Genomic DNA, 15,183 nt, shown 5'->3' on the forward strand with positions numbered 1-15,183 from the left:
AGATTATCTTGTTACACCTTGGACGTTCAGAAAACTAAAAAAAGCAACAAATTTCAGATGTTATACTTTGTTTTTCTAGAAATGAGATTCTAATAATATGAAAATAGTGCATGATGAATATGAAGTTATTAGTTAATGCAAAGGAATGCGAGAACCCCAAAATCATCTAGTATTCATTAATAGCAGACTTACCTTTGACGATAGCTCTTTGTAGTCTTTTTTCTCAGATATATGTACGTGTGTGTGTGTTTATGTACACACAGAAGAATGAACCTAAAGAAATAACAACCTGATAAACTTTCAATGGAGTCCATTACAATCTTACCAATTATTAAATGAATTCCATTATTTTCAAGGCAGAGAACATCTATTAATTTGTGTTTGACTTGTTTATTTTATCATTATTGCTTAAAGATTATTTTAAATCTTCATTAAAGAATACCGAAGACAGATAACATCTATACTAATTTACACAGCTCAGGTTTGAATTGAATGAATAGAACCATTTTCTAAGTTTTATTTGCAAACTAAAAGAACAATTAAAGCATGAGATTTTTTTGTTGGAATTCACTGGAAATATTGAAGTTAATGTACTTGTTGGTATTTGATGGAAAATTACTTTTATGTGATTAAAATCTCAAATAAGTGATTTGGAACAAGCAATGTAAAACCCAAAGCCAACTTTTGCCCTTCAACAAATTAAAGAATGTAGCTCATATCATGTGAGCCCCATTCAGGGGAAGTTAATGTCATTTTAATAGCTGCAGCTGTTAATATTTTACATCTATAGTAGTTTAATTAAGCTCTATATTTGCCCACTGTATTGATCTGGCCTAGACTTGCCTATTAAAATTTGAATGAATGTATATACAGTTTCATTTTATCCAAAGAAAATTCTGAATTTTGCTGGTGAAATGCAAGCATTTGTAGCTGAGTTCAAAGTAAGAAACACAGAATCTGAGAGTTAATTTTACCCATTTTGTATTAATTATATTCAAAGGTTCTAAAAAAAAGATTTTCTATATCACAAAGAATATAGTTTGGCTATTTTAACAGGACAATGTGGGCTGCCTTCTTACAGTGATAAAGGAAGGTTCATTGGATTCCCTAGGCAACCCCTAGTTCAATGCCCAAAAAGCATTTAGAAAGCCCTATTATTTGGGTTGTTAAAATAGAAGGACCCAAGCCTCTGAGTAGCTCTTTTTTTATTTCTTTCTTAAAAAACAAAAAAATGTTTCAAGACAGGGTTACTCTGTGTAACAGCCCTGGCTGTCCTGGAACTTGCTTTGTAGAGCTAGCAAGCCTCAAACTCACAGAGATCTATCTGACTCTATCTCCCAAGTGCTGAGATTAAAAGTGTGTACTCCCACTGCCCTGCCTGAGTTATTCTTGTAGTAACTGATGTCATTGACTTAGATACTAACTAAGTACAAACACTATAGAACTACTTGATACCAATGCAACTACTCATTTTCTTGATCAGAGTTAAAACTAAATTCATAGTAGTGAAAATAACCGAAAGTTGGATATTTCCAAAACAGTTTATAAGAGAAAATCATCTAGGAGAAAGTATATTTAAATTAATTCTTTAATCACAGCTCCTGTGGGGGCATGAAATACAGCTGTAAATACAGACAGATACCTTCAGATCCACCTTTATTCATATTCTCTCTGTGTGTGCATGCTTTCTCTTTCTTTCTACACACGCACACACACACTCAGACAGACAGACAGACACACCACAAACACAAAGTACCACACTGTCAAAAATACTCCTCCGAAGATACCATTTTTACAATCGAAGAATAGTAGCAAACTTCCCTGTAAATGGAACTTCTTTAAATTTATAATCTCATTTAATTGCCATCTTGAAAGCCATTTATATAATACAGAAAAATAGGCACTGCCTTTTTATGATGATAACAAGAACTTCTGAGCCCAGACATTGGAAATAATTCAAACAGAAATGTCAATCATTGGTAGATAACTTTATGAGCCTGGTATGGAAACAAGCTTTGATGAGAACAGGACTTTAAGTTCTGCTTGTTCACAAGATCCCTATATTGTTAAGTAAGCATGTAGATAGAAGGAAATTAACCAAGGTGGAAGCTGTCATCTCCCCAAAAACTGGGTAAGACAGCACTCAGTGACAAGGCAGGAAATCACCCAGGTTGCCCTTCTTCCTGGTTGTCCATCCCTGGGTCCTGTGTTCACAAAAAGGGGTATCTGAGCCATTAGAGGATGAGAAAATCTACATGAATTTGATTTTTTATGGAATTTTATTTTGGATACTGGCTTATGATTACAGTTATAATATGAGATACTAATATAATTAACTAGAAATGATCCTAATACGTTAAGCAAGGTAGTAGGCAGAAACATGGGAGAGACATTGACAGGTAGAGGGCAAGTTTACATCTGACCTAGACAGAGAACTCATCCAATGGTGCAAAAACTGATGACTAAGAGAAAAACTGGACTCTTAGTTTTTACCCACCTATGATGTATCTTCCATTCTAAAATGTAGGGAAAAACTAAACACTCTAGTTCTCCATTTTTATTCAACTTGATCACATCAGCTTCTAAAGACAATGTAGCTTCCTTCTGTTGCTTACAGAGCTTGTAATTAGTGACTTCAGAGATGAAGTGGCCGAGTTATCTGCACATGACCATAATAAGCGCTGAATTTAGCTGTCAAAGGAGGAGCCATGCAAAGTGTAGGCTTAGTCAGGTGGAGTTGAGTGGACAGTTTAAGTTATCCTCTGTGCACATCTGAGCTGCTAGGATTAGAGTTCTTTGTTGTTAAGTTGAGGATACTCTAAAGGTTCCCATTCCAGCAGACTCGGCAGGACATCATTGTAATACATCTTTCTCAGCCCTCCTTCCTTTGCAGTCTTCCCTGTTCTCTCTCAGCTGATCCCAAATGTGACACCAAACAGCCGCCCAGGTATTTAGCTGAAGTGTGAATTGTTCTACAATTAGGATGAGGTTAATGACTGTTTTCATAGGGGAAAAACATGGTTTAAATTTGTGTTAAACCCTTTGGCTCTCAAGAATTTTCATAGCAAACTGCCAGTCATTTTTTTCTTCTCTTTTTGCAAGCTATCATTACGTATTGAGATCAAAGAGAAAACTCATTATTCTTGTCAAGTTCTGCTTGTGTACAACAGGGCACAGCAGATTGTATCCGTGGTTATTCATGGCTAAGCCTACATTTAACAGCTAAGAAGCCATTGAGATTTGAATTGAAGTCAGAATTCTAGTTTAAGAACTAGAAATTATAGAGGGAAAGGCACAGGCTCTCTCCAGAGCACATAATTAGGGGTTTGTAGAAATCACTGTTCAGTGTGAATAGCACTTGCTAGCTATCTATTACCAGCCCTCATTTCTGTGTATACCATTCTTGAACTGCCACACTTAGATGGTTCTGCTTGAACAACCATTAGATGAGTTCTGTGTTTAGATCTTGAGATGAACAAACATCGGTAGTAGCAGTCTGACTACTCCAGGCACTTAAGTGAATGGTCTCACTACAAAGGCAGAGGCTGCACATCTTACCTGAGATGAAGGTGTCAAGCCACCCTTGACCAGTATGAATATACATTACCTTACCTAACAAACTTTCCTGATTCAGCTCCAAGGGTACTATCGAGATGGAACGAGTTGGCAAAGGAAGTGTGTGGCAGCTCATGATAGATATGCAGTTAAATTGATTATTTTTCACGATTGCACGCAACATATAATAAAACATGCTGCATCTTATCAGTCTGCTTGTAGACAAATTAAAAGACACATTCTTGCCAACCTTATCCAAATATGAAGTTGCTGAAAATGAGCATGCCCAGGGACAGAAAGCTGTCAACTCCAGTCAAGTAACATTTCACAGCAACTGAAATGTTGCTTTATGGCAGCTGCGCAAGTTTCCTTTCTGCATCCACGATGAGAGTTACTGAGGTTGTTGTCGTGAAACAACCAATCTCCTAAGGTGCAGAGCTGCCATGGCTACTTTAGCTGCTTTCTGTTATGAAAGGTAAGGGCAGTTTAGTTTTTCCTACCGGTATTTCTCATCTGCCCCACGTGGGGGTGGCTTCTCTCCTACTCTCCCCAGTACTAGGCATTGGGCTTTCAAGATTTTGTCCTGATTTTTTTTATGCATGTGTCTTATTCCTTAGTTTTCCAGTATATGGATAAATCAATATAAATTTTAAAAATAAAGGTGATGCTTCTCTGACTTCCTTCTCTGCATCCTTATCCTTAGTGTATAGGAGGGCAACTGATATATTTTTATTTTTTAACACTATTTCAGTTCTTTATCTAAATCCTATATGAGATTTTAGAAAAATAAAAAGGTACAGTAAATCACAAACAAACATAGACTTGTCGTGGCCACCCTGATCCTCCTTCCCCCAAAGGAATGTGGACAGTTTTTTGTGGGGGGCGGTTGTCTCTTATTTGTTCTTACAGTTTTAGGGGAATAGTTCTTTTTGTGTTTTGCATCATAGTATATTATTAACATATCTGTTCCTCTGGTTTTATTGTACATTTTCATTAAGTTTGAGTTTATTAACTAGAGTAGAAATTATAAATTTGGCAAATTTATAATTTTGTGGAATCCAACACTTTTGTGCACTGATTATACAAAGATAAAATTGACAGTTAACTTGAAATTATGAGATTCAGTAATTCTATTCATGCTCACCTTGTCAAATCCCTTAAGTTGCATGAAACCTACAGTGAGGCCTATGAATCAAACTATTTGTTTAATTTTGCCGGCTAGTTATCTAACAAGCTAGACCTTGAATCTCAGTTTCCTTCCACTAGACAAAAGCATTTTATACCATGGTGTGTGTTTACTCACCCTTGATTCTTGCAATTTAAAATTCTGTAGTAATTTAAAACTTAAGCCCACATTAGCTTATGTGAAATCTCACCTTTACTCCCTGTTTCTATTCACAATATAACCTAATTATGGAAATATAATAGCAAGAAAAAAATGAATGAAAGAAAAGGCGAGTAGAAAAATATGAATAGCAAGCCAGATTACAAAGTTGATGTCTGTTTTTATAACAAAGTGCTGCTTTCAACAAATTGTTTTATTTATACACAAATTATATGAAAAATAAAATTTTCTCTTCAGCTTTGGAACATTCTTATGCAAATATTACCTTACTTACTAGCTGACTTCTAATCTTTTTTCTCTGCTATTAAAACATCAGGACTAAATGCTAATGTTATGGAGGTGGTCTGCACATTAAAATCGTAGAATATGCACATGTCCAAGTAGTGTGCTGCAGTTGTAGTTTCTCTAAGAGCTGAGTGCTTTGGATTCTTACATATTGAATCATGAAGCACTTGTCAAAATACATTCTCATCCTTGGCTCCCTTCCAAAAAATATGACTACTGAAATATGATAGTATTTCTTTAAAGTATTGATTTGATCTACTAGAAACTTCAAGGACGATTAGAGTAGAAAGGTATCATGGAATGTACATACCTTGGAAACCTTTATTTTTAAAATTTCCTGTGCTCACATATGCTGTTGCAATGGCTTTAACTACTTTGGATTCTGTGAATACTCTGTTGCTTAAGTAAAAATGTCACTTGGTTCACATCCCCATAGTAAAGTCAATAAGAGACATCACAACAGAAATCACATGTATCTCCAGTCAGGGACCTTCATACATATTTAAATTCAAATGCAAACATCTAGTTAAGCTTTTGCCCCACCAATGGGATGCATTTTTAACTCTTCAAAATATTTCAAAATATACATATCATTATTTCCAACCCAACTTCTATGTTTTCTGTTTCCTTACCATGTTGTAAGACATTCTCCTAAGACATGAAACCATATAGATTGTTCATACATAGAAAATATTGATTATTTTGGTCATACTTCTTTTTGAGTGTAGAATAGTCAGTGAATATCCAGTATACATATCTGTGCATCATTTTAACTTTGAACCTGACCAAATTAACATTCTAACTCCATTGGGTTATATTAGAGTAAAGATAGGTTTTCTTTTTCTTCCATATTTCATTATCTCTGTTTCCCTGGGAACTCAAAAATTAGTATTCGAAGTAAAATATGGAATGTGAGGAAACATAACTGATGAGTCTTGCAATCATTGTTTTCTGAACTATGGTTCCAATTTGTTAGTTCTGAAACTCATTTGATGATCCAGCATTTGTTTTAACACATGAATATAATACATAAAACATCATGTATCTAGAGGTAATCGAATTTAAAATTTTTGTGAATGTTTTTGTTTCAGTATGTATGTGTGTGTGCTCACAAGCATACATGGAGACTCACACATGCAAACATATGTACACCCATGTAAGAGTTACATGAAAATTATAATCTCTTACGTACTACTATCAGCAAAACACTACTTATGGTGAGGGGCCTTTGAGGCCCACCCTTGGAAGAGGAGCTACTGGTAGCTGTTGGCCTCTTAGGAGGAAGAGGAGGGATGTAGTCACCAGGAGGTTGCTCATGTCCCAGTGGATGTCCCCAAACCCATGTATCTGTGGGCAACGCTAACTGAACTCTGAGGTTTATAAATGTAGGACTAAAATGAAGAGGACATGAAAAGAATATAGAGACAGCGAGGCAAGCACTAAGAAAGTTGGAAGAATGTGGTGGTGGGTGGACATCATCAGAATGCATGGGGTTTAAGTATACATTGTTTTCTAAGAATAAAAACATTATTTAAGAAAAAAAACCTATGTCGTAGTGAGGTTGTAAGGAGCATCTTACCCCAGAGGTGTCAATAAACACATATCTGAACTTTCCTTAACATTTTATTCTAAGCAGTCCCCCAAACCCCTGTAAATAATAACCAAGAGACCCAACTTTTACATTGCCATTGTTAAATCGGGTATCTATGATTGTCTGAAATATTTAGCACAAACTTTGTCTCTAAGAGTGCAGACATGGGAGGCTAGAGAGTGAGCTTAGTAGTCAAGAGCATTTGATGTGTAAACATGAAGACTTGAGTTTGGACCCAGCACAAATAGAACAAGATAAATATAGTCTCCTGTACTCCTGTAACCCCAGAAGTGTGGCAGGTCCAAAAGAGAGAGTTTAGAGATTGGGGGCTTGCTTACTTAATCTAACTGCAAACAGCAAGCTCCAAACTCAATGAGAGACTATGATGCAAAGGAATAAGGTGGAACTTGAAAGAGGAGTCAGTACATCAGTGGACTACTCTGGCTTCCACATATACAAGGAGACAGATACCTGTACACATGTTTGCATACACAATACACACACATGTGCTACATACATAGTTCACATAAATAAATACATATGTATTTATCTTCGTCATCTTTCTTAGTCTCTGTGTACGTCTGTCTGCCTGTCTGTTTTTCTGCTGCAGGCCCAGTGAGTTCTCTGGATAGCATATAAGAGAGACAGAGAGAGAATGACAGTGCTCTGAGCAGTGAATTATTACAGGGATGCCCAAGCATTCTCTTTATTTGGGAACTGTAACAGTGTGATTAAAAGCAATTTAGTTTTACCAATTACTGTTAATCTTCCTGAGCTAAATTAAGTTTTCTCTATAAATAAAATGGAAATTTGGGGAACAGCCATTGGAAAAATATATCCTTATTATCATCATAGTGTTTTATTGTTTGTTTTCTAAGTTGTATTTTTCAAATCAGTTCCTCTCAATTATGTGTATTTATGTTATCAAATGCTATTTCTAGGAAGACTTCAGGAAGTGATAACTTCTCTAGCCTATTATTTTTCACATTTGTCTTGTATTCAGATTTCTTTCTTTAGTTTATAGCTGCTACAGTAGCTAGGACCAATCTATGCATTCGCTCCTTAGCTCTTTTAGACAATGCTGGTTAAAAAACAATTCTTTTTAAATGAATGTAGCAATCATTCTATTAGATATGAGTCTCCTCACTTCAATATTGTGCATTTCACTTTCTAAAATCACTTTTATTATATTTTCAAGGTAATATTGCATAGCAGTGATTTGCTTCTAAATGGAAGTTTTCTTCTAGATATTATCATGAATGAGAAAAATATAAATTAGTGATTTGTCTTTTTTCCCTTTTAAGCATCTTCCATCAAAATCCCCCACCATTTCTCTTTCCTTACAAGACCAAAAATAGCAATGTCTGTGAGGGTTTCTCCCCTGGGAGTTTTCCACTACTTTCTGTTAAAGTCTAGAAAGACAAATGCCTTCATAATGACTTGGACACCTGGGCACGCTGACAGTGGCTGCTATGCCCTTCTCCCTCAGAAAGACAAATTCCATTTTGAAGTTCAGCTCAAGATAGGACCTGCTGCCAGGATTTAAATTACTCCTGGGCACAAAGCAGGGACTAGTAGCCTAATGTTCTTAGCTAGAAGCATGCTTCTCCTTTGGGAAAATCTGTCATACTTGCATTCTCTTCCTGAACTCTGAATATCCCAGAGACTACACGATTATTTAGATACTTTCTGGCTTCCCAGTCTCTATCTCTGTCTTTCTGACTCAATCTATCTATTATAAATTATTCCCAAAATGCGAATGTGGGGGTAATTAGGTAGTGGGTCCTTGTGGTGTTCAGCGAATATCATTTGCATCATGAAGATAAAAACCTTTCTAGTGATAGATTACTGTTAGCAATTCTTATGATCTGACAGTATATATTTAAGTTTTTATCAGAAATGCCCTTTCAACCACTTTTATGGATTCCATATCTTCTATATCTCTCAAATATTTCCATGTGAGTGAGTAAATGTTCATTTAATACTTGAGGCTTAGAGGCTATACAATTTAAGTTCAATACATTTTTCCAGATTGGAGTGAGGAAAAGGAAACTATTGATTTTGATAAGTGATTTGGTTTAAAGAGATGATGTGGGATTTAGGGTCTGGGCAACCAGAAAATGAAAAAGCAACCTCTGTCAAGAAAGAGAAGCAAATGATTTTTTCTTGAATCTCTCACCAAAATGTACCAGTGAACATTCCTGTGGTGTTTGTTATAATGTAGACTCTGTGTGTTTTATTAAACATGCAGAACAGACTTCTAGTGTTTGTACACATGTATAAAGATGCCCAAACCAGGGAAATGAATCAATAGATGTGTGCACTAGGTGTTAAGATTCATTTCAATCTGGAAATCTGTCAAATTATTAGATACAAACAAACAAATCAGTTAAAGACAAAAACAAAATTCTTTCCTTGGCTCACAAATTCATACTATTTTTTTGTTTGCTTGTTTGCTTTGTTTGCTCACAAATTCATACTCTTTAATCCGTATGGTCTGAAACTCACTCTGAAGACAAAGTTGGCCTGAAACTCAAACAAATGCTCTTGCCTCTGTCTCCTAAATGCTGGGATTAAACATGTGTCCCTTCATGGCCCCCCATACTAACTTTGAAAGTAATCACATTAACCACATAGAGTCAGACTTCGCTGTAGAAAAATGTCCATTCCATTATTGTATGATTTATTTAAATTTGAGCTGTTTAAAGTTGGCATCCATTATTAGTCATGTATACACTTTGGTTTTCAGTAAGTCAAATGGGACCACATTAAATGTAATTTGTTTTATTTCTAAATTATGTAATCACATGGATAATTTGATGTTTAGAAGTACCAGACACTAAAATAAAAAATAGGATATATGTTATATACATATATGTATATACATGTATATGTATATACATTCTTATACACATATATATTTACATATAGTATATAAGGAAATTTGATTTCAAAAAAGAAGCCATGCTTTTGAAAGACAGCAAGGAGAGGTGTGTGAGTGGATTCTGAGGAAAGAAAGAGAAGGGGGACATGAGGTAATTATATTTTAATTTAAAATAACAAATGATTAAAATAGAAATGTCTGGCTTTTAACAGCTCACACTCTACCATATAAGAGGAAAAAGCAGAAGCCCAGATCACACTGTATGCATAAACAACTTCATATTCTCTTTTCCTTGTAACAGGTACCATTTCTGTCAACACACTGCGCACTCCATACACAGCTCCCGGCGAGAGTGAGATTCTGGACCTAGATGATGAGCTCTACTTGGGGGGCTTGCCAGAAAATAAGGCTGGCCTTGTCTTCCCCACCGAGGTGTGGACTGCTCTGCTCAACTATGGCTATGTGGGCTGCATCCGGGATCTGTTCATTGACGGTCAGAGCAAAGACATCCGGCAGATGGCGGAAATTCAGAGTACGGCTGGAGTGAAGCCATCCTGCTCAAGGGAGACAGCAAAACCGTGCCTTAGCAATCCTTGCAAAAACAATGGCATGTGCAGAGATGGCTGGAACAGATATGTCTGTGATTGCTCTGGAACAGGGTATCTCGGCAGGTCCTGTGAGAGAGGTAGGATTTCAAAATTCTAGCGACTAGTCCCCAAGAAGAAATATTTACTAAATATCAACATCAAGCCTCAACCGAAACATAACAACTCTGAGTGAAGAAACCCCCAGACCTGACCCCCAGACCCGACACGGGTGACTGGGGAGCCTTTAATGATGGTCAGAGGGCCCAGCTGTGGTACCCATAGCTCTTCAGGTGTGTTTGAGATGGCTAATTCATAACCGCTGCCGTGTTTGTCTTTAGCTGATCACAGACATGTTTTTATGTCTAACGTTAAGTCTTAGTCGATTGTGAGCACCTCCCTTTCCTTGCTAAGAAAAAAATGAAGCTCTTTGTTATTCTGTTCCTCTCCCCTTGCAACTAGAGGAATGGATATTGAAAACAGAATGAGGGTAATGCCAACAGCTTGCGTGGAAACCCGTATAACAGAAGAGATAGCAGAAAAAAAATGGTTGCAAGCATGTCCTTCTATCGACTCAGGGCTTTAGATGAATGGCTTGGTCACTGTGCTCATTGTCACTTACGTTCTACAGTGAAACTAAAAGTCAATATGGAAAAAATATTGGCGAGTTGCTCCTTCGTCCTCTCATGGTTTAAATAGCATTTCTCCCTGAAGCGCTCCACCTGAGTAGTGCCAGGAACTTCTGATGCTGTGCAGTTGGTTCTTTTCCTTCAGTCCTAAATAGTCTATGTAATTTGCCCTGAAAATTCAAGAGGAAAAGGTGGACATTTTTCAATTGCAAAATTAAAATCTGCATAATAGAATTAGACAGGTCAATGGATTGCTTCACGTCATATTGACACAGCCTTTCCCTTTATGGTATTGCCTGATTATTGTAACCCCTGTGAATTGGTGTTAGAATCTAGCTATTCCTACATACTGTGGCTTGTATGAGTACACTGTTTTTAAATTTCCTCTTTGCTCTTTCCTCCCTAATAAGTTTGTTTAGCTTGCTTTTGGTAAACTGCCAAAAAAAAAAAAAAAAAAAAAAAAAGAGGAACAAATGACATAGTAAAAGTAAAATATAATATGAGATTAGCAAATCTGTGTGAATTAAAATTTTGTTTTCAATTTAATCACTCAGAAAGATGCCTGTTACCTACCTCTTGGTTAAAGTGAAGCTGCAGAAAGTCGGTAGCTCCACTGTCTGAATTACAAAAACCTCCAGTTAAATATGCATGGTCCACCACCCTGTGGCAATCTTCTGTCTCTGCACATGGCAGAATGCAAAGAGATGACGGAGCTTTTGGAGGCAGCAGGGAAGGAAGGGGATAACTAGATACTGCGATAAGTAGACATAGAGGTGGAGGACATGGGCAGATTTTAAAGGAGAATTTAGTAGCAAGCATCTTCACTGGGATTTAGCACACCTTTTTAACTTATGCTTAGCTGGAAACTTCTGCAGATTTCTTTGTCTCTAAGTCAGTTGTTTCTTGAGGATAAAAGGATGATATCATGCTATTCCTGTTCTGAGCTACAGCAGCATACTGCGAGAAGTATTTTCTCTTCTGAATTGATGTTTTACCCACATGGCTGTGCCTCTCCTGAGAGCAGGGGTGATATAGGATGGTTGCCAGGCTCGAAGCACAGAATGTTGCTTTTGTCCAGTCCCTCAGCTGTGTCCTAATTCCACAAACATGAGATCATGCCTGGAGCTCTCAGTTTCAGATTACATAGAAGTATTTGACTATGTCTCTATACACCCATGCTGTATTAGGTGGATGATTATAAGACCCAAACAACAATTCTTGAAATAAAAAGACAGTTGTAATGCTTCTATTTTATCATTCAGAATAAATTGATAGGACAGGCTCCCTTTTATGCACTCCACATCATAGAGAATGGTGCTGCATTTATCCCACATTATGCAAGCAAAGAAAGTTGCATAAGAAAAGTATCTGTGACTTAAACAGGAAGGTATTTTATTCTATGCCTTCTGATATTTTAAGAAAGAATAATGCGGAAATGATGTCCTTCACAGATATTAAATGTTATGTTTTTTGTGTCTCATTTTTAACAAAATGAGTTTTGAAGGTTAGACCACTTAAAAATTATTCTGCGAGCTAATGTGAAATAAGAGCATTGATGTGATCAGAGGTCCACTTCATACTTGTCTGTTAAAACTCTAACAGATGGAGGGACAGATGTCAGAGCCATACAATTTGGCTCCCTGTCTGATTTTTGTTGTTGATCACAATATGTGACTGCTTTTCAGCAAAACTGAGCACAGGTGTACACTTTAGAGATCAAAAAGGAACAATGCAAGAAAGCAAATTTATCAAATCTAATGACAAGGAAGAAAGATAAAGAAGACAAAGTAGAGACTGATTTTCTTCCTCACTAGGAAGCAGTGTCTTGGAGATATCCTTCTAAAGTACTATTTTTTATGTTCCAAACGATAAAACAATTTTCCAAATGTTAAATGATGCTACCAAATATCATAACCTTCAAATGTCAGAATGTTGTCTAACATTTATTTGGCAATTCTAGACTACAACCTTGTGCATTTTCTATTTTTTGCCTAATTAAACATTAGCTCTAATTATGAGGAATCATTTAGGCTTTCAGTTGTCATTTGTCAACAAGTTATCTTCACATTGAGATTCATTTGAAATGACACAAGGGGCCTTGAGTTTTATGATTTTACTATTACTTCATTCCCGCAGATTTTTGGAGCATGGTAAAAGGCTAATGAGCTTGATTTATTCTCTACTTTGGATTCTACTACACAATACATACATGACTAATTATTAATTGTGTATTTCTAAAAAGATGTGTCCTCAGTTTTATTTTCAAATTGAGCAATTTTTAAAGAAAAATGAAGTTATTTAAAAATGTTGTTATATAACAGAGTAGTTGTGCATATTAATTAATCAGAAGAAAGCTAATAATAGTTTAGTCTTTTCATCTGTATGGTGGCAAAGTAACACTACATAACGATTTATTACTTTTATTGAGTTACATGTTGCTTTGTATAATTGACCAAAGACAAGAAAGAACCAAAAATTAATAGATGTAGGGTGAGAAACTTCCACATACAGGCATTTGTGAGTGCAAATGATTTAATAAGAATGGACCTGGAATGGGTGGAATAGAGTAACTGGCGAGAACGGCGGTAAGAACTGAGGACAGAGGGATTCTAATTGCAAAAGCAAAGAGGAGGCATTATTTATTTATCTAGCAGGGAGGGATTCCCCATGTAAGGGTTCAGCTTGGCTGATGTGTGCAGAAAAATAGAGCAGACATAGATAGTCCACAGAAATAACTATTTTAGCTATCTAGGTAAGAAGAGAATGGGACTCAAATAGTAAGGTGAAAAGGTAAAAAAAACTGAGATAAAAATTTAATTATAGCATGAAGGTCTATAAACTTGAAAACAGAATGCACATGGTAGAGAGAGTAAGAGAGAAATCCATAGAATGGACCTTGTTCAGTAATGAAAACATCATTTAGTGAGATGGAAGGGATTGGAGGAGTACTTTTGCAATGTGTTCATATGGGGAAAGGCAAATTAAGAATGAGACTATAACTCCATTTTACCTGGAGATGTCAAATGGGCAATAGATGAAGAAGTCTTCGCTCAGAACGGAAGAGGGAAGAGAGCTCACAGGTGCCTTTAGATCTGTTCATCCCAGTCTGCAGGGAGAGAGCAGAGGCTAAAGGAAGGAATCCTAGAAACAGAGCGCAATACTTTGAGAGATTCAGGTTTCACAATCGAGCCTTGAATGATAACAACTGATAATTAAGGTCTCCTGGAAACCGTACTTGACTGTCCAGACTTTCAGAAAGATAAACTTTGAAAGCCTCACCAGAATAAAATCTTAATTATGAACACAATGACACCAGTAAAGCTAATGGCTACACTGTGTAAATAGCCAAGATTGATGAGAATTTTCAGGTTATTTTCATACCAGGTAGTTTTTCTTTTATTAAATGACACTTTGAATTCCCAGAAGCAACATGACTCATACTTCTTTCTCTATGTTCCAGTACCAAATGGTACCTAACACTGGGGGTGCTGTTTCAAGAAGCACTCTGTCATCGGCGATTTTGCCACCAATTTCTTCACGTGCTTAATAAAGTGTTTGTAACTTCCTTGTATTTGAATTTATAAAAGCATACCACACAAACCACTCTTCCTGCCCCCACCCCTACTCGATGTGCACAGTTATGGATGATTTGCTGGCCATTCGGTATTTTATAAACCAAGTTCGTACTTACGGACATTTAAGATTATTTCTTATTTGTACAGGAATCTGAAAATAAGATGATGTTTTAAGGGAACTTTAAAAAATTCCCCATTAAGCTTAATCACACAGTAGAATTCGCATTGCTCACTGTTGACATGTTGTTGGTTTTGATTTTCTTCTTTGGAATATGAACTTTGGTAGAGAGGATGAGTTCTGTATTTCTGTAATATTTCTGTTTTAGAGAAGATAGTATAAAAAAGATGGATAGTAGCTTCTGTTCATCCTTGGATTTTCCACACAGCCCTGGCTCTAGATATCTTCCACTAGCACCCCGTGGGCTTCTGCTCATCAGTAATCCATGGGAACCCAGGCAAGGCGGACTAATGTCAGAGGACATTTAGGACCCTCTCTGTCCATGCACACATGCACCATTGTGCTGTGTCTAACCAGACTTAGACTACAGCTATTCAAAACAGCATGACCTATGTTTTTTACTAAGGAAATGCTTATAAAATATTTATGGCCTCATATGGACATTGCTGTAGTATATGCTATACGTGGAGCAACTTTCTGAGTGGTAGGATGTACTTCACAAATGAAAAAGTCTCTGCAAGAATGTCCCTTGCCATTACAAAACAAGAAACTCATTT

The 15,183-nt window shown here is 36.5% G+C and overlaps 1 protein-coding gene across 25 annotated transcripts in view; it reads left to right on the plus strand.

The window, feature by feature from the left end:
• Nrxn1 (neurexin 1) overlaps window positions 1-15,183 on the plus strand; it is a 1,082,053-nt gene that overhangs the window by 462,426 nt on the left and 604,444 nt on the right. For all 25 annotated transcript variants that reach the window (XM_041630237.1, XM_041630235.1, XM_041630239.1 and 22 more), the window contains one exon: window positions 9,962-10,345. In XM_041630237.1, the coding sequence (XP_041486171.1) occupies window positions 9,962-10,345 (384 nt within the window). The remainder of the gene's footprint in view (window positions 1-9,961; window positions 10,346-15,183) is intronic.

This window comes from Microtus oregoni, unplaced genomic scaffold, assembly GCF_018167655.1.
Source record: "Microtus oregoni isolate MIOR12 unplaced genomic scaffold, Mior012 000034F_ref0000314, whole genome shotgun sequence".
In the NCBI taxonomy this organism is placed as follows: domain Eukaryota; kingdom Metazoa; phylum Chordata; class Mammalia; order Rodentia; family Cricetidae; genus Microtus; species Microtus oregoni.